General features: G+C 46.9%; 1 protein-coding gene across 14 annotated transcripts in view; it reads right to left on the reverse strand.

The window, feature by feature from the left end:
* Positions 1-11,305: 11,305 nt before the first annotated feature.
* Positions 11,306-24,455, reverse strand: part of LOC125130715 (apolipoprotein L3-like) — a 32,869-nt gene continuing 19,719 nt past the window's right edge. For 3 of the 14 annotated variants that reach the window (XM_047786386.1, XM_047786387.1, XM_047786389.1), the window contains 3 exons: positions 17,760-18,120; positions 16,274-16,400; positions 14,936-15,209 (listed from right to left, as the gene is read on the reverse strand). In XM_047786386.1, coding sequence (XP_047642342.1) covers positions 17,771-18,120 — 350 coding nt within the window. In that variant the 3' untranslated portion in view covers positions 14,936-15,209; positions 16,274-16,400; positions 17,760-17,770. Of the gene's footprint in view, positions 12,498-14,935; positions 15,210-16,273; positions 16,401-17,759; positions 20,006-24,274; positions 24,343-24,455 lie in introns of those variants that run through there. The other 11 variants (XM_047786383.1, XM_047786384.1, XM_047786395.1 and 8 more) reach the window with 9 other exon arrangements.

Raw genomic sequence — 24,455 nt, forward strand, 5'->3', positions numbered from 1 at the left:
AAAAGAAAATCATGGACTTGGAGAAGAGACTTGTGGCTGCCTGATGGGAGGGGGAGGGAGTGGGAGGGATCGGGAGTTTGGGCTCATCAGACACAACTTCGAATAGATTTACAAGGAGATCCTGCTGAATAGCATTGAGAACTTTGTCTAGATACTCATGTTGCAACAGAAGAAAGGCTGGGGGAGAAATGTAATTGTAATGTATACATGTAAGGATAACCTGACCCCCTTGCTGTACAGTGGGAAAATAAAAAAATAAAAAAAAAGAATGAAAAAAATCAGCGTAGTTTAAGAGACCTCTGGGACTCCATCAAACACATTATGTGGGTCCCAGAAGGAAAAGAGAGAGAAAAGGCCTGGTAAAATATTTGAAGAGATACGAGCTGAAAACTCTTTTTTTTTTTTTGCTTTTTTATGGTTTTAGGGCCACGCTCATGGCATATGGAGGTTCCCAGGCTAGGGGTCCAATTGGAGCTATAGCTTCCAGCCGATACCACAGCCACAGAAGCATCAGATCCAAGCTGCGTCTGCAACCTACACCACAGCTCATGTCAAGACCGGATCCTTAACCCACTGAACAAGGCCACAAATTGAGCCCACAGCCTCATGGTTCCTAGTCGGATTCATTTCCACCTTTCCATCATGGGAACTCCTGAAAACTTCTTCAACATGGGAAAGGAAACATTTGCCCAATTTCAGGAAGCTCAGAGAGTCCCATACAGGATTGACCCAAGGAGGAACAGGCTGAGACACATAGCAATCAAACTGATCAACATTAAAGACAAAGAAAATATTGAAAGCAACAAAGAACCTCCAAGGGAATCCTCATAAGTCTATCAGCTGCTTTTTTAGTAGAAACTATGCAGGCCAGAAGGGAGTGGCACAACATATTTAAAGAGATGACAGAAGGAAAACCTACAACCAAGAACAGTCTACCCAGAAAGGCTCTTGTTCATATTTGACAGAGAAAACAAAAACTTCACAGACAAGAAGAAGCTAAAAGAAGTCATTACCACCAAGCCAGCTTTATGACAAACGCTAAAGGAATTTCTCTAAGCAGAAAAGAAAAGGCCACAACTAGAAACAAGATCATTATGAAATGGAAAGGCTCACAGGTAAAGGCAAACTTACAGTAAAGGTAGGAAATCATCCACACACAAAATACTCCATAAAAACCAGTAACCATGAGAGGAGGAGAGTACAAATGCAGGATATTTAAACGCACTTGAAATGAAAAGATGAGCAACTTAAGACAATCATGTTATATATAAACTGCTATACCAAAATCTCATGGTAACCGCAAACCAAAAATCTATAATAGACATACATACGAACAAGAAAAACTCCAAACGCAGCACTAAAGATATTCATTAAATCACAAGAGAACAAAAGAAGAAAGGGGGCAGGGGAAGACCCACAAAAACAAATCCAAAGCAATTAACATAATGGCTATAAGAACATACATATCAGTAATTAGTTTAAATGTAGATGAATTAAATGCTCCCACCAAAAGACAGACTAGCTGAGTGAATACAAACACAAGATCCACCCCCATATATATGATGTCTATAAGAAAGATAAGGAAACAATCCCACTTATCATCTCATCAAAAAAACAAAATACCTAGGAACGATACTATCTAGAAGGCAAAAGACCTGTATGCCCAAACTACAAGACACTCATGAAAGAAACTGAAGATGACATGAACCAATGGAATGATACACCTCGAGTTCTTGGACTGGAAGGAAGAGTCAGTATTTGCAAAAGGACAAGACCACCCAAGGGATCTCCAGACTCAGTGCGCTCCCTGTCAAATTACCGATGGTATTTTTCACAGAACTAGAACAAAAAATTTTAGAATTTGTATGGAAATGCAAAAGACCCCCAAATAGCCAAAACGTTAAAAAAAAATGGAGCTGGAGGAATCAGGATCCCAGACTTCAGACTGTACTAAAAGCTACAGCAATCTAAACAGATGGTACTGGCACAAAAACAGACACTGAGATCAACGGAACCGGATAGAAAGCCCAGAAGCAAATCTACACACCTGTGGTACACTAATCTACAACAAAGGAGGCAAAAACATACAATGGAGAAAAGACAGTCTCCGCAATAAGTGGTGCTGGGGAGTTCCTGTTGTGGCTCAGGGGCTAATGCATCTGACCAGGAACCATGAGGTTGCGGGTTTGATCCCTGGCCTTGCTCAGTGTGTGAAGGATCCGGCGTTGCTGTGAGCTGCGGTGTGGGTTGCAGATGCAGCTTGGATCCTGTGATGCTGTGGCTGTGGCTAGGTCGGCAGCCTCAGCTCTGATTGGACCCCTCGCCTGGGACCTCCATGTGCCACGGGGGTGGCCCTAAAAATGACAAAAGGAAAAAAAAAAGAAAAGAAAGAAAAAAAAGTGGTGCTGGGAAAACTGGACGGCTACATGTAAAAGAATGAAACATTCAGGGTGGAGGGTGGATTAAGATGGCGGAATAGAAGGACTGGAGCTCAACTTCTCTCCTAAAAACAACAAAATTCACAACTAAAGGCTGAGCAATCTTCAACCAACCAAATGGACCAGAAACCTTAAAAAAGATACCCTACTCCAGAAGACAGAGAGGAGTCCACATCAAGAGGTAGGAGGGGCAATTACGTGATGTAAGCAACCCCATACGTCTCGGGTGGGAAGCCGCACAGACTGGAAACTAACTGGTTCACACAGACTCACCCACAGGAGTGAGAGTTCTGAGCCCCACATCCAACTCCCACGTGTGGGGATCTGGCACGGGGAGAAAGAGCCCCTGGAACGTCTGGCATTGAAGGCCAGTGGGGCTTGTGCGCAGGAGCTCCACGGGACTGGGGGAAACGGAGACCCCATTCTTAAAAGGGGGCCTTTCAGACTTTCACGTGCACTGGGTCCCAGGGCAAAGCAAAGGCTCCATGGGAATCTGGGTCAAACCTGACCACGGTTCTTGGAGGGCCTCCTGGGGAAACAGAGTGAAAGTGGCTTGTTGTCGGGAAAGGACACTGGAAACAAAGCTCTTGGGGGGGGGGGATATTCATCAGCGTGCCTTTCTCCGGAGGTGGCCATTCTGGGAAAATCTGGCCCCACCCATCAGGGCTGAGAAGCCCCAGGCCAAAGCACAAACCAGGTGGGACCCCAGCCCTGCCCCTCAGTAAACAGGCTGCCTAAAGACCCCCCTCCCCCAGGCATGCAGCCGCCTCTGATCCCATCCAGAGACAAAGCCCCACTCACCAGAGGGATAAGAATCAGCTCCACCTACCAGTGGGCAGGCATCAGTCCCTCCCATCAGGAAGCCTACAGCAAGCCCCCTGGTACCAACTTCAGCCACAAGGGGGCAGATGCCAGAAGTAAGAGAGGCTACAACTCTATTGTCTGTAAAAAGATCACCACACCAAAAACCTGTAAAAATGAAAAGACAGAGAGCTATAACTCAGATGAGGGAGAAAGGAAAAACCCCAGAAAAACAGCTAAGTGAGGAGGAGATTCTCAGCCTCCAGGAAGAAGACATTAGACTGTTGATGCTAAAGATGATGCAAGACATAGGAAATAAACTGGAGGCAAAGATGGATAACTGACAGGAAACACTGAGCACAGAGATACAAGATATCAACCTTAAACAAGAAGAGTGCAAAATACAACAACAAATAAAAAATTCACTAGAAGAAACCGACAGCAGAATACAGGAGGCAGAAGAATGAATGAATGAATGAATGAATAAGCGAGGTGGAGGACAGAGTAGTAGAAATCACAGATGCGAAACAGAAAAGAGAAAAAAGACTGCAAAGAAATGAAGAGAGTCTCAGAGAACTCTGGGACAACATTAAACGCACCAACATCCGTATTATAGGGGTGCCAGAAGGAGAAGAGAGAGAGGAGGGGACAGAAAAACTGTTCCAAGAGAGAACTGCCGAAAACCTCCCTAACGTGGGAAAGGAACCACTCACTCCAATCCAGGAAGCACAAGGACCATATAAAATAAACCCAAGGAGGACTACACCGAGATATATACTAATCGAACTGACCAAGATTAAAGAGAAAACACTGAAAGCAGCTAGGGAAGAGAAACCAGTAACATACACGGGAACCCCGAGAAGGTTATCGGCAGATTTTTCAGCAGAAACTCTGCAGGCCGGAAGGGAGTGGCATGATAGACTGAACGGGATGAAGGGATAAAACCGCCAACCAAGATTACTTTACCCAGCAAGGCTCTCATTCAGATTTGAAGGAGAACTCAAAAGCTTCCCAGATAAGCAAAAGCAAAGAGAACTCAGCAACACTAAACCAGCCTTACAACAAATACTAAAGGAACGTCTCTAGGCAGGAAAAAAAAAAAGGACAGCAACAGGAAGCAAAAATACCACAAATGACAAGGCTCACCAGTAAAGGCATATACACAGTAAAGATAGGAAATCTTCCATGCACAGTTATGCTACCCAAATCAGAAATCATGAGAAGAGGTGGGTACAAATGCAGGACACTGGAGATGAACTTGCAATTCAGAGGCCAACACCGTAAAACAATCTCATCTCTATATATATATATCGACTTTTCTATCAAAACTTCAGGGCAGCCGCAAACCAAAAACCTACAATTGATACACAAACAAATAAGGAAAATCAACTCAAATACAACACTAAAGATAGTCATCCAACCACAAGAGCAGAGAACAAGAGACAAAGGCAAGCAAAAAGAGCAACACAAACAAATCCAAAGCAGTTAATAAAATGGCAATAAGAACATACATATCAATACTTACCTGAAATGTGAATGGACTAAACGCCCCAGCCAAAAGACACAGGCCGGCTGAATGGATACAAAAACAAGACCCACACACATGCTGTCTTCAAGAGACCCACTTCACTTCTAGGGACACATACACATTGAAAGTGAGAGGATGCAAGAAAATATTCCATGCAAACGGGAGTCAAAAGAAAGCTGGAGTAGGAACACTCATATCAGACAAAATAGACTTGAAAATGAAGAATATTTGAAGGGACAAAGGACGTCACTACATAATGATCAGAGGCTCAATCCAAGAAGAAGATAGAACAATTTTAAATATCTACGCACCCAACACAGGTTCACCACAATATATAAGGCAACTGCTAACAACCTTAAAAGGACAAATCAACAATGACACAATCATAGTGCGGGACTTTAACACCCCACTTACAGCAATGGACAGATCGTCCAGACAGAAAATCAATAAGGAGACACAGGCCCTGAATGAAGCATTAGGCCAGATGGACTTAATAGAGATTTATAGGACATTCCATCCAAAAGCAGCAGAATACACACTCTTCTCAAGTGCAGGATGTGATCGTTCTCCAAGATTGATCACACCCTGGGCTACAAATCCAACCTCGGAAACTTTAAGAACATTGAAATCATACCAAGCAACTTCTCCAAACATAATGTTATATGACTGGAAATCAACAACAAGGAAAAAACTGCACATAACACAAACACGTGGAGGCTAAACAACATGGTACAAAACAACCAGTGGATCACTGAAGAAATCAAAGAGGAAATGTAAACATACCTAGAAGCAAATGACAACAAAGATACGACACTCCAAAACCTATGGGATGCAGCAAAAGCCGTTGTCAGAGGGAAGGTTACAGCAATACAAGCCCACCTCAGGAAACCCGGAAAAGCTCAAACAAACAAGCTGACTTTACATCTAAAGCAGCTCGAGAGAGAAGAACAGGCGAGACCTAAAGCGAGTAGAAGGAAGGAAATCATAAAGATCAGAGCAGAAATCAATGAAATAGAAAGGAAGAAAGCAAAGAAATGATCAATGAAACAAAAAGCTGGTTCTTTGAAAAGATCAACAAAATTGAGGAGTTCCCATCGTGGTGCAGTGTTTAACGAATCCGACTAGGAACCATGAGGCTGCAGGTTCGATCCCTGGCCTTGCTCAGGGGGTTAAGGATCCGGCGTTGCCGTGGGCGGTGGTATATGTTGCAGACGCGGCTCGGATCCCTCATTGCTGTGGCTCTGGTGTAGGCTGGAGACTACAGTTCCGATTCGACCCCTAGCCTGGGAACTTCCACTTGCCGTAGGATGCAGCCCTAGAAAAGGCAAAAAAAAAAAAAACGAAAACAAGAAAAAAATAGATAAACCCTTAGCCAGACTTATCAAGAAAAAAAGAGAGAGGACTCAATTCAATAAAATTAGAAATGGAAAAGGACAAGTCACAACGGACATCACCGAAATACAAAGGATCACGGGAGACTACTATATGCAGCTATACACCAATACAACAGAAAACCTAGAAGAAATGGACAAATTCTTAGAAAAGTACAATCTGCCAAGACTAAACCAAGATGAAATAGAAAAGTCAAATGGACCAATCACAAGAACTGAAATTGAAGCTGTGATCAAAAAATTTCCACCAAACAAGAGTCCAGGACCAGGTGGCCTCACGGGCGAATTCTATCAAACATTTAGAGGAGAGCTAATGCCTCTCCTTCTCAAACTATTCCCAACAACCGCAGGGGAAGGGACACTCCCAAACTCATTCTATGAGGCCACCATCACCCTGATGCCAAAACCAGACAGAGATACCACCAAGAAAGAAAACTACAGGCCCATTTCACCGATCAACATCGATGCAAAAATCCTCAACAAAACACTAGCAAACCACATCCAACAATACATTCAAAGGACTGCACATCATGATCAAGTGGGACTTGTCCCAGGGACGCAAGGGTAGCCACAAATCCATCAGTGGGATACACCACATTAAAAAACTGAAGAACAAAAGCCCTCTGATCCTCTCGATAGACGCGGAGAAAGCCTTTGACAAAATCCAACACCCATTTCTGATAGAAACCCTTCGGAACGTGGGCATAGAGGGAACCTACCTCAACGCGTAATAAAGGCCACCTATGACAAACCCACAGCGAACATCATTCTCCATGGCGAAAAGCTGAAAGAATTCCCACTGAGATCAGGAACAAGACAAGGATGCCCGCTCTTGCCACTACTCTTCAGCCTAGTTTTGGAAGTCCTAGCCACAGCAACCAGAGAAGTAAAAGAGCTAAAAGCAATCCAAATTGGAAAGGAAGAAGTAAAACTATCACTGTTTGCAGATGACATGATACTATACCTAGCGAATCCTAAAGACTCTACCCGAACACTGTCAGAGCTCATCCATGAATTCGGCAAAGTCGCAGGATACAAGATCAATACACAGAAATCGACGGCATTTCTATACACTAACAATGAAAGATCGGAAAGAGAAATTAGGGAAGCAATCCCGTTTACCATCGCATCTAAAAGAAGAAAACACCCAGGAGGAAACCTACCTGAAGAGACAAAAGACCTGTGCTCTGAAAACTGTAAGACACCGATAAGGAAATCAAAGAGGACACAAACAGATGGAAAGGCATACCATGCTCTTGGATTGGAAGACTCCATATTATCAAAATGACGATACTACCCAAGGCAAGCAATCTACAGATGCAATGCAATCCCTACCAAAGCACCAAGGACGTTTCTCACAGATCTCAACCAAGATATTTTAAAGTGTGTTTGGAAGCACAAAAGACCCAGAATAGCCAAAGACATCCGGAAAAAGAAAAACGGAGCTGGAGGAATCAGGCTCCCAGACTCCGGACCATACTACAAAGCAACAATCATCAAAGCCGTGCGGTACCGGCACAAAGACAGAAATACCGATCAGTGGAACAGGATAGAGAGCCCAGAATTAAACCCACACACCTACAGCCAACTAGTCTATGACGAAGGAGGCAAGAACATACAATGGAGAAAAGACAGCCCCTTCAAGAGTGGTGCTGGGAAAACTGGACAGCCACACGGAAAAAACGAGAACACTCCCCGACACCATACACAAAAAGAAACTCCAAATGGATTAAAGGCCTAGATATAAGACAGACGCTATAAAACTCTTCGAGGAAAACATAGGCCAAACACTCTCCGACATAAACCACAGCAACATCTTCTCAGATCCACCTCTTCGAGTCATGACAGTAAAAACAGAAATAAACAAATGGGACCTAAGCAAACTCAAACGTTTCTGCACAGCAAAGGAAACCCTAAGCAAAACGAAGAGACAACCCACAAATGGGAGGAAATCTTTGCAAATGAAGCGACTGACAAGGGATTCATCTCCAAAATATATAAACAGCTTCTGCAGCTCCATACCAAAAAACCGAACAACTCCATCAAAAAAATGGGCGGAAGATCTAAACAGACAGGTCTCCAAAGAAGTCATACGGATGGCCGAAAAACACATGAAAAGATGTTCAACGTCACTCACTTTTAGAGAAAGGCAAATCAAAACCACTGTGAGGTACCACCACTGCACACCAGCCAGAATGGCCACCATCAAAACCTCTACAAACACTAAGTGCTGGAGAGGGTGTGGAGAGAAGGGAACCCCATTACACTGTTGGTGGGATTGGAAATTGGTGCAACCACTGTGGAAAACAGGATGGAGATGCCCCAGAAAACGAAAAATAGAACTCCCATTTGATCCAGCAAGCCCACTCCTGGGCATCTATCCAGAGAAAACCATGACTCGCAAAGACACATGTACTCCTCCGATGTTCATGGCAGCACTATTTTCAATAGCCAAGACATGGAAACAACCTAAATGTCCATCGACAGTGGAGTGGACAAAGAAGATGTGGTACAGGGAGTTCCCGTCGTGGCGCAGTGGTTAACGAATCCGAGTAGGAACCATGAGGTTGCGGGTTCGGTCCCTGGCCTTGCTCAGTGGGTTAACGATCCGGTGTTGCCATGAGCTGTGGTGTAGGTTGCAGACTCGGCTCGGATCCTGCGTTGCTGTGCCTCTGGCGTAGTCTGGCAGCTACAGCTCCGATTCGACCCCTAGCCTGGGAACCTCCATATGCCGTGGGAGTGGCCCAAGAAGTGGCAAAAAGACAAAAAAAAAAAAGAAGAAGATGTGGTACATATACACAATGGAGCATGACTCAGCCCTTAAGAGGCACGAAATAATGGCATTTTTAGCGACATAGGTGGACCTAGAGATTATCATGCTAAGTGAAGTCAGTCAGATGGTGAGACACCAACATCAAATGCTTCCACTGACGTGTGGAACCTGAAGAATGGACAGACTGAACTTGTTTGCAGAACAGATACAGACTCACAGACTTTGAAAAACTTATGGTTTCCAAAGGAGACAGGTTCGGGGTTGGGAGATGCGCTGGGGTTGTGGGATGGAAATGGTATAAAATTGAATTGTGATGAATATTGTACAAGTATACATGTAATAAATTGTGTAATTAAAAAAAAAAAAAACACATGGGGAGTTCCTGTCGTGGTGCAGTGGAAATGAATCGACTAGGAATCATGAGGTTGGGGGTTCAATTCCTGGCCTCACTGAACAACAACAAAAACATTCTCTAACACCATATACAAAAATAAAGTCAAAATGGATTTAAAACCTCATGTGAGACAGGATACTATAAAACTTGTAGATGAAAATATAGGCAGAACACTCTTTGACATAAATCACAGCAATATCTTTTCAGATCTGTTTCCTAGATGAATGGAAATAAAAATAAGTAAGTGGGACCTAATTAAAATTGAAATGTTTTTGCACAATAAAGGAAATCATAAACAAAATGAAAAGACAACCTACAGGAGAAAATATTTGCAAATGATGCAATGGCCAACAAGGAATTAATTTTCAAAATAGGAAAACAGCTTATACAACTCAATATAAGAAAATCCAAAAACCACCAAACAACCCAATTAAAAAATGGGCACGGAGTCCCCATCATGGCTCAGTGGAAACGAATCTGACTGGGAGCATGAGGAGGCAGGTTCAATCCCTGGCCTTGCTCAGTGGGTTAAGGATCTGGCATTGCCATGAGCTGTGGTATAGGTCACAGATGTGGCTCAGATCCTATGTTGCTGTGGCGTGGTGCAGGCTGGCAGCTGTAGCTCCAATTTGACCCCTAGCCTGGGAAGCTCCATATGCTACAGGCAAAAAGGCAAGAAGGCAAAAAGGCAAAAAAAAAAAAAAAAAAGAAAAAGAAAAAAGAAAAGAGGAAAAAAAGGCAGATGATTTAAATGGACATTTCTCCAAAGAAGACATACAGATGGCAAACAGGCACATGAAAAGATGTTTAGCTTTGCTAGGTATTAGAGAAATGCAAGTCAAACTACTATGCGTTATTACTCTGGTCAGAATGGCTATCATCAAAAAGTCTACAAATAGGAAACGCTAGAGACGGTGTAGAGAGAAAGGAGCACGCCTACACTGTTGGTGGGAATGTAAATTGGTAAGCCACTATGGAGAACAGCACGGAGTTGCCTTAGGAAATTAAAAATAGAGTCACCGCATGATCCTGCAATCTCACTCCTGGGCATATATCTGGACAAAACTATAATCTGAAAAGGTATGTTCACCCCTAAGTTCATAGCAGCACTATTTACAACACCCAAAACATTGAAGCAAACTGAATGTCTATTCATAGGCGAATGAATAAAGTAGATATGATGTACACACACACACAAACACACAGAGGAATATTATTCACCCATAAAAAAGAATGAAATAATGCCATTTGCAGCAACATGGATGGACCTAGAGATTATCATACTAAGTGAAGTAAGCCAGACAGAGAAAGACAAATATCATATGACACCACTTGAATGTGGAATATTTTTTAAAAAGGAGAGATACAAATGAATTTATTTACCAAACAGTAAAAAACTCACACACATAGAAAACAAACTTACGCTTACCACGGTGAGAAGGGAGGTTGGGATTAACATACACATCACTATATATAAAATAGGTAACCAACGAGGACCTACTGCATAGTGCAGGGAACTATACACAATATTTGGCAATAACTTATAAGGAAAATGAATCTGGGAAAGAAGCATATAACTGGATCACTCTGTTTGACATCTGGAACCAAAAGAGTGCTGTAAATCAATAACGACCAGAAAATTGATGAACACAAAAGCTAGAAATTTCGGCATTCATTTTCTGGCTGTGGTCTCCATGGGGTGAGGTAGGACTTTGAGGAAATGCTCAGAGGGGCACTGTGAGGGCTAGAGAAACATAAGCGTGAGAGAGATGGCATCGGATGGTACATCACCACTTCTCTACCTACAGGCCACCGGGTATTTAGAAAGACAGAGGATGAGGTAGGGGCTCAGTCAATGAACTCGGCCCCTCTGATCATGTGATTATTGGGCAAATGAAAAGGTTTTCGTTGCCTCCTAAGGTTTTTTTCAAACTACCGCCATAGAAATGGATCTTGAGTGATAAAACGGAAAATCAGTCCTGAGAGACAAAACGGAAAAGATGACGTTTATTCTATACTTTTTTGAAATAATTTTTGAACAATGGTGCTTGAAGTTTTGTGACTCATCAAGCCAAGAGGAAGAATTTCAGGGAAGAAAATGACATCTTTTGACTCTTGAAGGGTTTCAGATTTCTCATCTTCTGGGGAAACGGCATAGTCCAGAAGATAGACCAAAAGAAGAGTCAGAGAGACCAGCTCAGCTTCCCCACTTTTATCATCTTATGTCCACGTCTCTTGGCCTCCAAGGCACCGCTGCGTGTTGGCCCCGGACGTGTCTCTGCACTGCTCTGGGGGTGGTGGAGTCAGGCCTTACTGCAGACTCTCATAGATTCTGGTGAGCTCCTCCAGCTTCTTCTCCAGCTCCTGGGCCTGCTGTCTCAGCCTTTCTGCTGACTCTGCCTTTGCCCCCTGCTGCAAGTGGATTGACTCTTTCACCAGGAAGCCCACGTCCATCAGAAGGGCAACACCTGCAGTGGCCATACCGATGATCCGGGCATTTTTGGTCATTGCCAGAACTGTCCCTCCAAACGTTTTCTTCACCAGCCTACTGTTTCGAACTGAGACTTGCCCAGCGGTCATGAAGCGCTTGGCATTGGCTGCTAAGCGAGGGCTGGCTTTGGCCAGCTTGATGGCCTGGACATTCTTCCCAATGCGTGGCAAGACTTGGATGAAATTCTTTGTTAAGGACACAATTTGGGGTGTGCTCTTGCCCAGAGACTCTGAAATCACCTCCGCTTTGTTGAAGCTGGTGGACATGAGGCGACTGGCTTCGCTTTCTGCTAATGAACTGTTGACCTGGTCCACAATGCTGGCGGACACACCGGTCACAGAGGCCGCTACTCCCAGCCCTAACCCAGTGGCAGAGAGTGCCAGACTGAACCCTGCTGTCACGGGTGCCAGAGCCAGGCCAAGAATGGCCAGGATGCTGGACGCGGCACCGGTGGAGGTGGCCACCACGTTGGAGATGGTGCAGTCCCTGTGCACCTTGTCAACCTTGGCCGCAAGCGCACGCAGCTTTCCTATTTGCGCCTCGATCTCCAGTTTCACTCGGGGAAACTCCTGCAAAAACCTCGTTCTCTCCAGCTGGTCTTGTGGGAATGAGTCTTTGTCCTCCAAGGCCAAGTCTGTTTCCAGCTCCTTCAGATACTCACGCAGTGCATCTGCCTCTTCCCTGTAACAGTGAAGGTCAAGGGATTAGGAAGACAGTTTGCTAGTTTGTAAAGTGGGCTCAACAAAATCTATTCGGCATCAATCACAGAGATTTTATTATACATTGACTAGAAAAAAAAAATCCACAAATGTAAAATTTTTTTCTTTCAAAGTTAAACACGTTTTGTCCCTTGTAGATGCTCCATAGACTCATTCAATCATGGAATAAATACGCAAAAGTCATCTTAGGATACTCTTTTTTTTTTTTTTAAGGGTAACACCTGCGGCATTCATGGAAGTTCCCGGGCTAGGGGTCCAGGCCTACACCACAGCCACAGCAATACTGGATCCAAGTCATATCTGCGACCGACACCTCAGCTCACAGCAAAGCAGGATCCTCAACCCACTGAGCGAGGCCAGGGATCAAATCCGCATCGTCAACAACACTATGTCAGGTTCTTGACCTGCTGAGCCATAACAGGAGCTCCATCTGATTATACACTTAAGATAGGTATTTGATAAAGATGCCTCAGAGGCAGGTCAACACCATCAATTTCGAAGAGTGAGTAGGAAAAATTTTTTAATTTTAAAAATATTTTAAAAATTGGAAATGATCAGAGCACAATATAAAAAATGTATTTCCAAATATTTGTCATACTAACTAATTCAGAGGCATGAGAATCTTCATAATAAGCTGAAACAATAAGGAGTTCCCATCGTGGCAAAGCAGAAACGAATCCAACTGGGAACTAGGAGGTTGCAGGCTCCATCCCTGGCCTTGCTCACTGGGTAAAGGATCTGGCCTTGCCAGGAGCTGTGGTGTAGGTCACAGACTTGGCTCGGATCTGCTGTGGCTGTGGCTGTGGCGTAGGCCAGCGACAACAACTCCGATTTGACCCCTAGCCTGGGAACCTCCACATGCCGCAGGAGTGGCCCTAGAAAACGCAAAAAGACAAAAAAAAAGTTGAAACAATAAATGCCAATAACACATTGGAAAAACAAAAAGGAAAACAAAACAAAACAAAAAAGAGTTTAGGGGGGACCACAGATGAACAAAGAACAGTGGGATTGGAGCAGAAATCCCTCATTCAGAGGAACTTGGTGGGGGTGAGGCGTTAACCTGCTCGCTGCCCTTGGCTACTGGTAGTGACCCCTGAGCCCCTGGAATGTTCTGGCTGAGAGGAGTGTTCTTGTCCACCTGGGCCCTTGGCCACTGGGCAGCCCCACAAGGCGATGGGCGATGGGGCCTCTGGGTCACGGGGAATAATTTCTGGAGGAACTGGACACGGGGAATAATTTCTGGAGGAGCTGGACACGGGGAATACTTTCTGGAGGAGCTGGACACTGGGACAGTAGCCTGAGCCCCGGGAGGGGCTGGAGACAGCAGGTCAGCCGTGCAGGCAGCATGTGATGGAGCCCCAGCAAAACTCCGGACACCGAGGCTCCGGTGGAAAAGACTCTCCCCTTGACCAAACTTGGGGCAGGCTCTTCTGAGCCCCCTTCTCGCCAAACCCTGACCTCACACCCGTGTCCTCGATGGCCCCTATCGCCCGGGTTCAGCCAGAACTCTTCCAGGTCACTCTAGGGAGAACGTCCCACCGGCACTCTGGACATCGGGTCCCCTTTGAGGCACAGGTCCTTGACCTCCTTTTAGCAAGAGCCCTCCTGGGAAAGTTTAACAGGGGTCCCCACCCTTGACGTCTCCTCCCAGTAACCTTCCATCCACCCCGGCAGCCCCTGCTCCTTGGCGACGAGTCCCCAGCTGTCTCTGACGCATTTGACTTTGAGCCCAGTCTCTCCTCCACGGCGATGGTCTCGGCACCTCTCACGATGGGCCTCAGTAACGTCTTCCTTATCATTTGAACAAGGGTCGGAAGCATTTGTTTTTTAAACAAGGGGAGCATCCCAGCCGGGCAGGCCTCCGTGGGCCCTGTTCCCCTTGAACACAGGACAGCCGTGCGTCCTGAGGACAACGGGAGCTGCCCGTTCGAAACCCTCCCAGACTCTGCCCTGTGGCTGATGGTCACCCACATCCTGCCCTGGCAGACACCCTAACGGGGGCCACCACAGCTCCAGTGAGTTCTGCGCCTCCCTCTAGGGAGCTCTCGCACCCGAGAGGGGTTTGGGGAAGCCCCCACCTTTGCCATTGGTGTCAAATGTAAGGAGAGTCCCGAGGACTGTGCCTCGGGTGGCAGACGGGCGACTGCTGCTTACTCGGAATTCCTCTAAAACACTAAAAACTCAGAGCTGGAAGAGGCCTTAATGATCCGGTTGCCCGGCAGCTGCTGTCTTCCAAGCCGCGTGCCCTTGGCCTTCCCCGCTGAAGGTCACGGGTCCACCCACTGTCCCCGCTGACTGGGAAGCAGGACCTGTGCTATTACCCTGGCGCCCCTCGGGCCCACCTCGCTGACTCCTGACCCAGCACCCCGGCGTCTCAGGGGTCCCCAGCCTAACCCATACCTTAGCTGGTGACAGCTTCACCTGCCTGCACACCAAGGCCGTGGCGAGTTTATGGAACCTCTGAAAGAGTCAAGAGACTTTGGGAATCATCCCTAAGAACTGCTCGGCCTGAAGAGACCTGCATGTGGACATCCAGTGGAAGGAAGAGTTTCCTCGTTGGTGGGAACTCGTGAGTCTGCTCAGAGGCTCTCAAATTATGCAGAACTGGCAGCCACTCGTTGTAATGTTGGAGTTGTCCCCAGGCCACACTGCCTTCCCACCGGTCAGGGCTACCCTGCGTAGAACAGAAGAGGGGCCCAGGTGGCAGGGAGAACCCCCAGCTCCCAGGCAGGGTGTGGAGGACACGGTCACCCAAGGCCCTGGATGCCCGGCAGGAGGGGACCAGGTCAGGGAGGGAAGAAATGTCCCCTCTCCCACTCAGGGGATCTCTGCCAGGTGAGCAGCCCCTGCAGTTCGGTGTCCGGGGGTCCACTCGCCTCACTCCAGCCCTGGCCCTGTTGCCCAAGCCTTCCTATTCCTCCTCCACCTCGGACCCTTCTGCTCCATCCTGACCCCCAGGTCTGACCGTGGTCCAGGTCTCCTGGGCCTTTGGATGAGATGATTGCACGTGGCTCCCCACCTCTGACCCTGCAGTTCACTCGAAGGCCATTGCCACCATCCATCAGATTGAATTGCCATCCCCATTGGATAGATGACAAATTTGACATTTGAGACATAACCAAGGTTCCAGAGCCGGGCGGGGGTTGAGCCAGGATCCAGCCCAGCCTGATCCTATTCCACTCCAGCCTCTCTGCCTGTTGGGCCAGCAGGATCCGACAGTGTTTGTACAATTGCTAAGACTGGGAAGAAAAGGGCTCTAGCCAGAATCCCAGCAACACAAACTGATGACATCAGGATTTTCTGACTTGTTCCAAAGGAAGTCCTGCTTGCCTCCAAGATCAAGATCCTTGTCCCCGGTCTCTTCACAACAAACTTTTTAAAAGCTAACATTAATTGAGCACCTACCATGTGCCAGCAATTACACTAAGCACTTTGCCTGCACAATCTCAGTTCCCCACAGTAAGACTGAAGAGATGAAGAAACTAAGGCAGGGAGTAGTTACGTAACTTATCCAAGGTCACACAACCTGCTGCTTCCTTGCAGGTTTCATCTCTGCTCAACTGAGACTGTTCACTGCCAGCAAATGAGATGGAGGAAGTATTACTTATGGAATCTTGAGAAGGAACATCCTTGACCCCAACCATAAGATACTGCCTGGAGGAGGCGTGCCTGCCAGGAGAAAACTAATCTGGGGTGGGGGGATCTGGGGGACATTCTTGGTACAGCTGTGCCTATTACCTGGACAAATCAGCCTCAGTCACAAATTTCTCCCAGGCTTTGCCTTCAGTGAGCAGGAGCTGCAGTTCTTCCCTTCTCACTGTGTTCCGAAAATACTCAGCGACCTCCTCAAAAAAGCTTTCACTCTCTACATGGAAAGAAAAAAGAATCAGATCGTTAGAACCTGTGGTAGAATGTAAATGGTATTGCGTATACATCAGTTCAAGTTCATTTTCCTGAGCAGCGGTCCCCTGGGGCACTGTGGCTGGAGAAGGCTGGTGTTACAGGTGGAACTGTGTTGCCCCAACTGCATATTCAGGTGTTGAACTTGGCCACACCTCAAGGGACTGTATTTGAAGACAGGGCCTTTCAGGAGGTAATTACCATTAAATGAGGTCAAAGGGTGGGGCCGTAGTCCAATAAGATTAGTGTCCTTATTAGAAGAGGAAGAGACGCAAGATCCCTCCCTCTGCTCTGCCCCTCCTGCAGGGGAAGAGTCGTGAAATTTTATTGTCCTATTCCCTAAGGGAGAAAGGAAACGAGGGCTCCCAAGGAGGGAACCCCCAGCCCTAAATCCGCATATTGATTAACTGGGGTGGGGGTGGGTGGGGCAAGTAACTGAGGGCCTGGGTCTCTGCAGGGGTATCTGAGATCAGGAGAGTCAGCACCTGCCAGAGACCAGCCCACCTGGCAACCAGGTGCTTTGCCATGGCAGCACCAGGCAGGGGTCCTAACACAGCAGGGCGGTGGGGACAGGGGGTTTCTGCAGGACGGGGGGCGGTTCCCCCCGCCCAGAACTAACCAAGTGCAGGTGGGGGGTTCAGCCACAGCCCTTAGGGAGGACCTGCACTGTGACAGGCACTGGCCCAGGGCACAGACACACGATGCGTCAGTCCTCATAACGACACGGGGCAATAATGGTCTCATTTCACAGGTGAGGTCAGGTGAGTCGCTCCAGGTCACACAGGTGGGAAGCGGCCAAGGCCAGACCAGGTTCAGCTCAGTGGGCCACTGACCCTCACAGAGCTGTGGGGGTGACAGCAGGGTGGGCGCTGGAGGACACGGCCCCTGCTGGGGACGCCCCAGGCTCGGGGAGCAGGAGGGGGCTGGGACCCAGGGAGAGTCCAGGACAGGCCTCCAGGGTTGCTGGTGGACCTCCTCTCCCTGCCCCGCCTGGCCTCAGGGACCACCCCCACCAGGTCTGCTGTCCCCCCTCCCCGTGGGCTGTCCTGGCCTCACTTCTGGGCCATCTGCTGGGTGGCGGGTGGGGAGCGAGGGAGCCCCTTGGCTGCGGCTCCCTGAGGAGGGGGCCAAGAAGGAGGCTGTGGGGACAGGCCCCTGGGACCTAACTCTAATGCCAGGGTTCCTCTGGGCAAGCTGATGAGCTCAAGGACACTTATCGATCCCCTTCTGGGTTGGTGATTCCTCTGTAGGTTCACTCAGCCTGGAGGACCTGTCCTCAGTTCTAGGTCACGAGGAGGAACCACAGAGTAGAGGCGCTGGATACCTGAGTGGTCCTCATCTGAGCTCATGGTGGCAGCCGCAGGGTCTCAGGAATCTCCCTTCCACTCCGTCTGGGTCAGGCTGGAACGAGGTGTGACTTCGCCCTTGGGGAAGAGAAAACAGATTGTGGCCTTGACCCTGAGTGAGCAGGGGCAGCGGGGGGACAGGTCTCCTGCAGATCCCCCAGGCACAGCCCCCAGGGCCCAGCGGCCTCCACCCAGCGGGTTCCTCGGTGTCCTGGGCTCTGCTGGCTGCTATTTCAGGAAAGTGACTCACCTCCCTCCAGCTCCCTCCAAGCCAAGTCAGAGGCCTGTTCTCCCGTTGGGGCCCAAGGAGAAGCTCATCAGACAAGGGACAGCCAGCTGCTAAGTTAGAGAGGCCACAAAACCAAACTCAGAAGAAAAGAGAGGAAGGGAATACTCTGGAAATCACCTGTGGTTTGGGAACATTAGTGTCTACTCATTGGCAATAGTTAATACTGATCCAGTGTCTTTGATGAGCAGGGCTCCTGAAACTCACGTAAACTCAGGTCTGTCCAAGTTTTCACATTGGTGCCAGAGCCTGGATTTGAACCCAACTCTTTCAGATCCGAATCCCACGTTTGTGATGACTAAGCTCTACTCCCACGAACATACAGAAATATCTGTGGATCTGTTGGTGGGTCCTGACTCCTCATTCCAACATGACATGTTGCCCCTGGAGCTCCAGTCTCTGCCTGCATCAGTTTCCTGTCCTGCAGCTTCCCATAGCCCACACCCTCCCTGCTTCTGCATCAGCCTTTCTCTCACAAGGGTCTGGACTCCACGGGCCCAGCCCAGTCCCCGCAGCCCTGCTGTGGGCTGCCAAGCACCCTCCTGGCTCTCCTCCCCTGCCTGCTGGACTTGGAGTTGTTTCTTGTTCTTTATGTAAATAACAGTGCAAAGAGCAGCCTTCCTGCATGAAACTTTGCCTACATTTGAGATTCTTTCCTTAAGCTGTTTCTAGAAATAGAATGACTGGGTCCGAGGGTATCAGCATCTAAAAATGTTCCTCCCTGGAGTCACCCTGTTGTGCAAACAAAGTGTAGCAACGACATTCACACTCATAACACATGAGCATGTCCATCCTTTCGGTTTTACCAATTTTCAGTAGCCTTAAAAAAAAAATCTTTACATCAAGAGAATTTCTTTCAGTTTTGCTGTGCTTATCTTGCCTTGGGAGATGAAGAGAGAAAGCAAACATTGATTACATGTAGGCATATTTGCAAGAAGGAAAAAGAACAGTTTTATCAACTGCCCCTCCTGAGACCTGACTGAAACGATGGTAAAGGTACTAGAAGGTCTAATAACAGCGAATGATAAGAGTGGCTTGTGTTTGTGGTCTTTGCTCTACACCAGTAGCTGCTCTAAGGCTTTAAAAATAACTCATATCATTCCAGTGACCTTGAGGTATGGACCCCTGCACTCCTATATAGAGGTAAGGAAGCATAGGTGTTACGTGACTTGCCAAAGGTCAGAACTCTTGTCTATGGTAGACTGGTTTCCAATCACTCTCTGGGCTCAAGAACCTAGACCCTGCCTCCCTCCCTCTGCTGCTAATAAAAAACAGGAAAGGATGCAATAGGACATGAGAGTCTTCAAGAAAAGTTTGAAAACTGGATGGAGGAGCCATAGCTGAATAAAGAGGGGTGGAGGGAGAGAGACAGAGAGAGACTGTACAGGCAAGAACGGTCTCCTGGGCAGAGCCCCAGAGAGGGAGCAAGATGAGAGGGAGGCAGAGAGGCAAGCAGGGGATAAGTTCACCAACCCCACGCCCCATCCCATCTTTATAGCAGCCCTAACTCTACACCAGAGTTTATAGAAAGTTCCTTGAGAATGAGTTACAGGAAAAGAAAAAGGTGGTGTGTGTTGTCTGTGTGTGTTGAGTAGTGTGGTGTGTGTGTGTGTGTGTGTGGTGTGTTGATGGATTGGGGTGGAGAATAACCAAAAGAGAGAGAGATGTGGGATCTCAGAATCAGGAAAATCAACCACAGAGAAGGGAAGCCAAGGATGAGCGCTGGGCTTCCAGCTGGGCATAAGCAGCAGACCTAGAGAGCCTCTAATCCAGACTGGAATGAGAAGTCGAGGGCTCTGTGGACAGGGGACTTGATATCATACCTCATATGAAGCACAATTTTGAAAGACACTGAGGGACGACTGAAGATAAACAGTGCAAGAGGGAGTTCCTGCCATGGCTCAGGGGAAACAAATCCGACAACTATCCATGAGGGCTCAGGTTCGATCCCTGGCCTCGCTCAGTGGGTTAAGGATCCGGCATTGCTGTGAGCTGTGGTGTAGGTCAAGGACACAGCTCAGATCCTGCATTGCTGTGGCTGTGGGGTAGGCTGGCAGCTACAGCTCCAATTCGACCCCTAGCCTGGGAACTTCCCCATGCTGTGGTGGGGCCCTAAAAAGACAAAAAACAAAACAAACAGTTCAAGGGGTAAAGACAAAGGCAGATGGAAACTCTAGAAAAAAACTAAAGCTATGCCAAAAACCATATGCAACTATTTGGTATAAGTTAGCTCTAAGAAAACAATTTAGAAAACATTGCAAGAATGTAAACCTTTTTTTTTTTTAATTTTTAAAATAAATTTATTTGCAACACCTCATTTCCCATGTTGATTATTTTGATTATTTTTTTTCTTTTTTAGGGCCACACCCACAGCATATGGAGGTTCCCAGGCTAGGGGTCTAATCGGAGCTACAGCTGTCAGTCTACGCCAGAGCCACAGCAATGCCAGATCCGAGCCGAGTCTGAACTACACCACAGCTCAAGGCAATGCTGGATCCTTAACCCACTGAACAAGGCCAGGGATCAAATCTGCAAACTCGGGAGTTCCCGTCGTGGCGCAGTGGTTAACGAATCCGACTAGGAACCATGAGGTTGTGGGTTCGATCCCTGCCCTTGCTCAGTGGGTTAACAATCCGGTATTGCCCTGAGCTGTGGTGTAGGTCAATCCCGCGTTGCCGTGGCTCTGGTGTAGGCTGGCAGCTACAGCTCAGATTCGACCCCTAGCCTGAGAACCTCCATATGCCGCAGGAGTGGCCCAAGAAATGGTCAAAAGACCAAAAAATAAATAAAAATAAAGGCATTAGTTTAAAAAAAAAAATCTGCAAACTCATGATTCCTAGTTGGATTTGTTTCCACTGAGCCATGACGGAACTCCTCCCATTTTGATTATTTTGAAGATTCAAAAAATTGAAGTATAGTTGATATACAATGGAATATAGTTTACAGGTATACAAGACAGTTATTCACAGTTTTTAAAGTTAGCATTTCATTTACAGTTAGGATAATTATTTTTTAGAAAAAAAAAGAGAACTAAATGTACTTGTGGTCAATCAAATTAAAGTGCAGAGTTCCTGTCTTGGCTCAGTGGTCATGAACCTGACTAGTATCCATGAGGACCAAGGTTTGATCCCTGGCCTCGCTCCGTGCATTAAGGATCCGGCATTGCCATGAGCTGTGGTGTAGGTTGCAGACACAGCTTGGATCCCCCATTGCTGTGGCTGTGGTGTAGGCCGGCAGCTTCAGCTCTCATTTGACCCCTAGCCTGGGAACTTCCATATGCCACAGGTGTGGCCCTAAAAAATAAAATAAAATAAAAGAATAAAAAATTAAAGTGCAATGCTAGAAATTGGAAGGTGAAGCACTGAAAGAAGAAAGAGGAATAATAGTCTCATTTTACAAAGTGGGAAGTCAAGAAACACCGGCTGCACTTGGGGGCCTAAGAAATAGAGGCACAAATAAAGTGCTTATAGCTACAGAGTTTTCTAATAGAAGATATAAATTTAGTGATATAATGATATTAGCAGAAGGTGAAAGGGGTATAAGAAAAAGTACAAAAATAAATGAAATCATTATCTTTCCTGGTAGAAAGTAAATAAATAATATCCAATTTAAAAATTTTAAAACTATGTTTCTGGTTACCCCCCAGCCTCCAGCCTTTGCTCAGGCTGTTCCTCCCACAATGCTTTTCCCTGCCTGCCTCACCTTGGGAATAGTTACCTGTCCTTGGAAGCCCAGCCCAGAAGTCCCTCCCCTTGCTGCCTTCCCCCAGTGACTGTCCAGGGTCCCCTCAAATGTGTACTTTCTTGGTTGTGGTTCTTAAATGTGGAGTGTTGGACCCATTATTCAGGCAAGAAACAACCAACTTCTCAATGACACAGCACAACCCCTGATTCACCTGGGGTTAAATAATTCCAAGTGTTTTCCGTCTTGATGAAAAGCACTTTTGGCAGATAACAAGTAAGAATGACTCAGATTTTGCACAAATTACTCTGCTGATTTAATATTCACTGACAGCTCTATCAGATTTCTGAGTGTTTCTATTTACAGGCATCTTTCCCTTCCTCAAAGATCACCCTCTGCCAATAAAGTTTTACAAAAGACATACAGAGTCTCAGTTCTATGCCATCTTGGTTTATGCAAGATTTTGTAGAAACACTTTATTTTCAGGTAGTATAAAACACCTGTATTTCCTCATGTTTCCTTACTCCAGCCATGACATACATTTTTTGACCACACCTGTGTCCTGTGTACATTTCCAGGCAGGGATGGAACCCAAACCACAGCAGTGACCCAGGCCACTGTGGTGACAACATCAGATCCTTAACTGCTGCACCTCAAGAGAAGGCCCAGCCATGGTATTCTTATATGAGAAGTATGAGGAAGAGAGAGTAGTGAGAAAATGTGGGTCTTAGCTAAGATTTGAATAATGCCTGAGCCTTGAGCAGGACATTTCAAAACCCCTCCTTCCCCAGGGAGGCTGGGTAAAGTCTGGATATTTCATCCATCTCCCTCCAGTCTCTTCCCACTGTGTGGTCTAACTGCTGCCAGGGACTTTGGGACAGAGGAGGCTCCTTTGAAGGCATAAAAAAAGGAGCTGTTCCTTTTTGACTGCAGTGGTACCCATTAAATGGGTCCTGCTTGAAGGAGAGGAAGGAGAAAGGAAGGGAGGAAGAGAGGGAGGGAAAGAGGAAGGAAGAGATGGAGAGAAGAGGAAGGGGGTAGAATGAAGAGGAAAGAGGTAGAAGGAAGAGGAAGAGAAAGGAAGGAAAAAAAAGCCACTCATCAATCAATCAATCCCAAAGGAATATAACTGTAAGAAAGAAAAACAACTACAAATATACTAGAAGAAAAGTTCAAAAAGAATATTGAGTTGAGAAAACCTTTCTCAGCAACACAAAACCTGGGAGTTTCCATTGTGGCTCAGTGGTAACGCACCCAACTGGTACCCATGAGGATGCTGGTTCAGTCCCTGGCCCGGCTCAGTGGGTTAAGAATCTGGTGTTGCTCTGAGCTGTGGTATAGGTTGCAGATGTGGCTTGGATCACGTGTTCATGTGGTGTGGTACAGGCTGGCGGCTGCAGTTCTAATTTGACCCCTAGCCCAGGAAATTCCATATGCCAAGGGCGACGGGTGCAGCCCTAAAAAGGAAATGAAAGAAAACAAACAAACAAAAAAAAAACCCTATAAATCCCAGAAGACACAAAGGAAAGTCTGATCTTTTTGACCCCTCAAAAATTAAAAATTGCTAAGGACACCAAAAACCAGGTCAGTAAACAACAAGAGACCAGGAGACACTGTTTGCAATATTTACAAGAGGTAAAGGTGATTGTCGACAGCACACAGGGTGTAGATTCCATGTGAAAGGACTGAGGCCAGTTTTTTAAGAAAAGGTAAGAGAGCTGAACAAACAATTTCTGGAAAAACAACTTGCCCAGGTTCATACAGCCCTTGGTGGGCAGAGCTGAGGGCGATACCAGGCCTTTTGACACTGGTTTTTTTTTTTTGTGGGGGGGGGTATACGAATTTAACAACCCCAAAGTTTGCCTCTGTCTGGATAAACACATAGATCTAAGATCACATCCATCCTGTTATACTCCCGAGTCTATAGTCTGGCTTTTTTTAAAAATTGCTTTTTATGCTGACACCTATGGCATATGGAAGTTCCCAGGCTAGGAGTCAAATCAGAGCTGCAGCCACTAGCCTACACCACAGCCACTCGGGATCAAAGCTGAGTCTGTGACCAACACCACGGCTCTCAGCAATGCCGGATATTAAGCCATTGAGCAAGGCCAGCGATCGAACCCACATCCTGATGGATACTAGTTGGGTTCATTACCAATGAGCTACAGCGGGAACTCCTATAGTTTGGCTTTTGTCTTAAAAAAAACAGGGAATTCCTTTGTGGAGCAGGCAAAAACAAACAAACAAAACCACAAAAAACAAACAAACCCCCTCCCCCAGAGATCCTGCTGGGGATATTCTGCCATGATCCCTTCTCACGTCCACCCTCCGGGCCGTCTTTCTCACTCTGGACACACAGGACCATCTCTTACATCTCCCACCACCACATCCTGAGCTGAGGCTGAAGCGGGGGCAGGAAGGCAAAGCCCTGCATCTCCCTGCTTGGACTCCTGTCCCTCCCCTCTCAGGGCTCAGTTTATCCCCAGGGCCTCACCCAGAGCAGACCCTCAGGGTGGGTCAACAAACCTTGATTCCTTGTATCTCAAAAGAAATCCCCATCACCAGCAGCCTCAGCACCGCACCTGGGGGGCAGCCTCCAGGAAGCCAGGACACAAGGAGGAGAGGCTCTGACCCCCACCCTCCTCCACCCCCTCTGCTTCCACCAAATTCCCCAGAGGGCTGAGCACCCCCACATCCACCAGACCAC

Source organism: Phacochoerus africanus, chromosome 7 (genome assembly GCF_016906955.1).
Source record: "Phacochoerus africanus isolate WHEZ1 chromosome 7, ROS_Pafr_v1, whole genome shotgun sequence".
Lineage (NCBI taxonomy): Eukaryota > Metazoa > Chordata > Mammalia > Artiodactyla > Suidae > Phacochoerus > Phacochoerus africanus.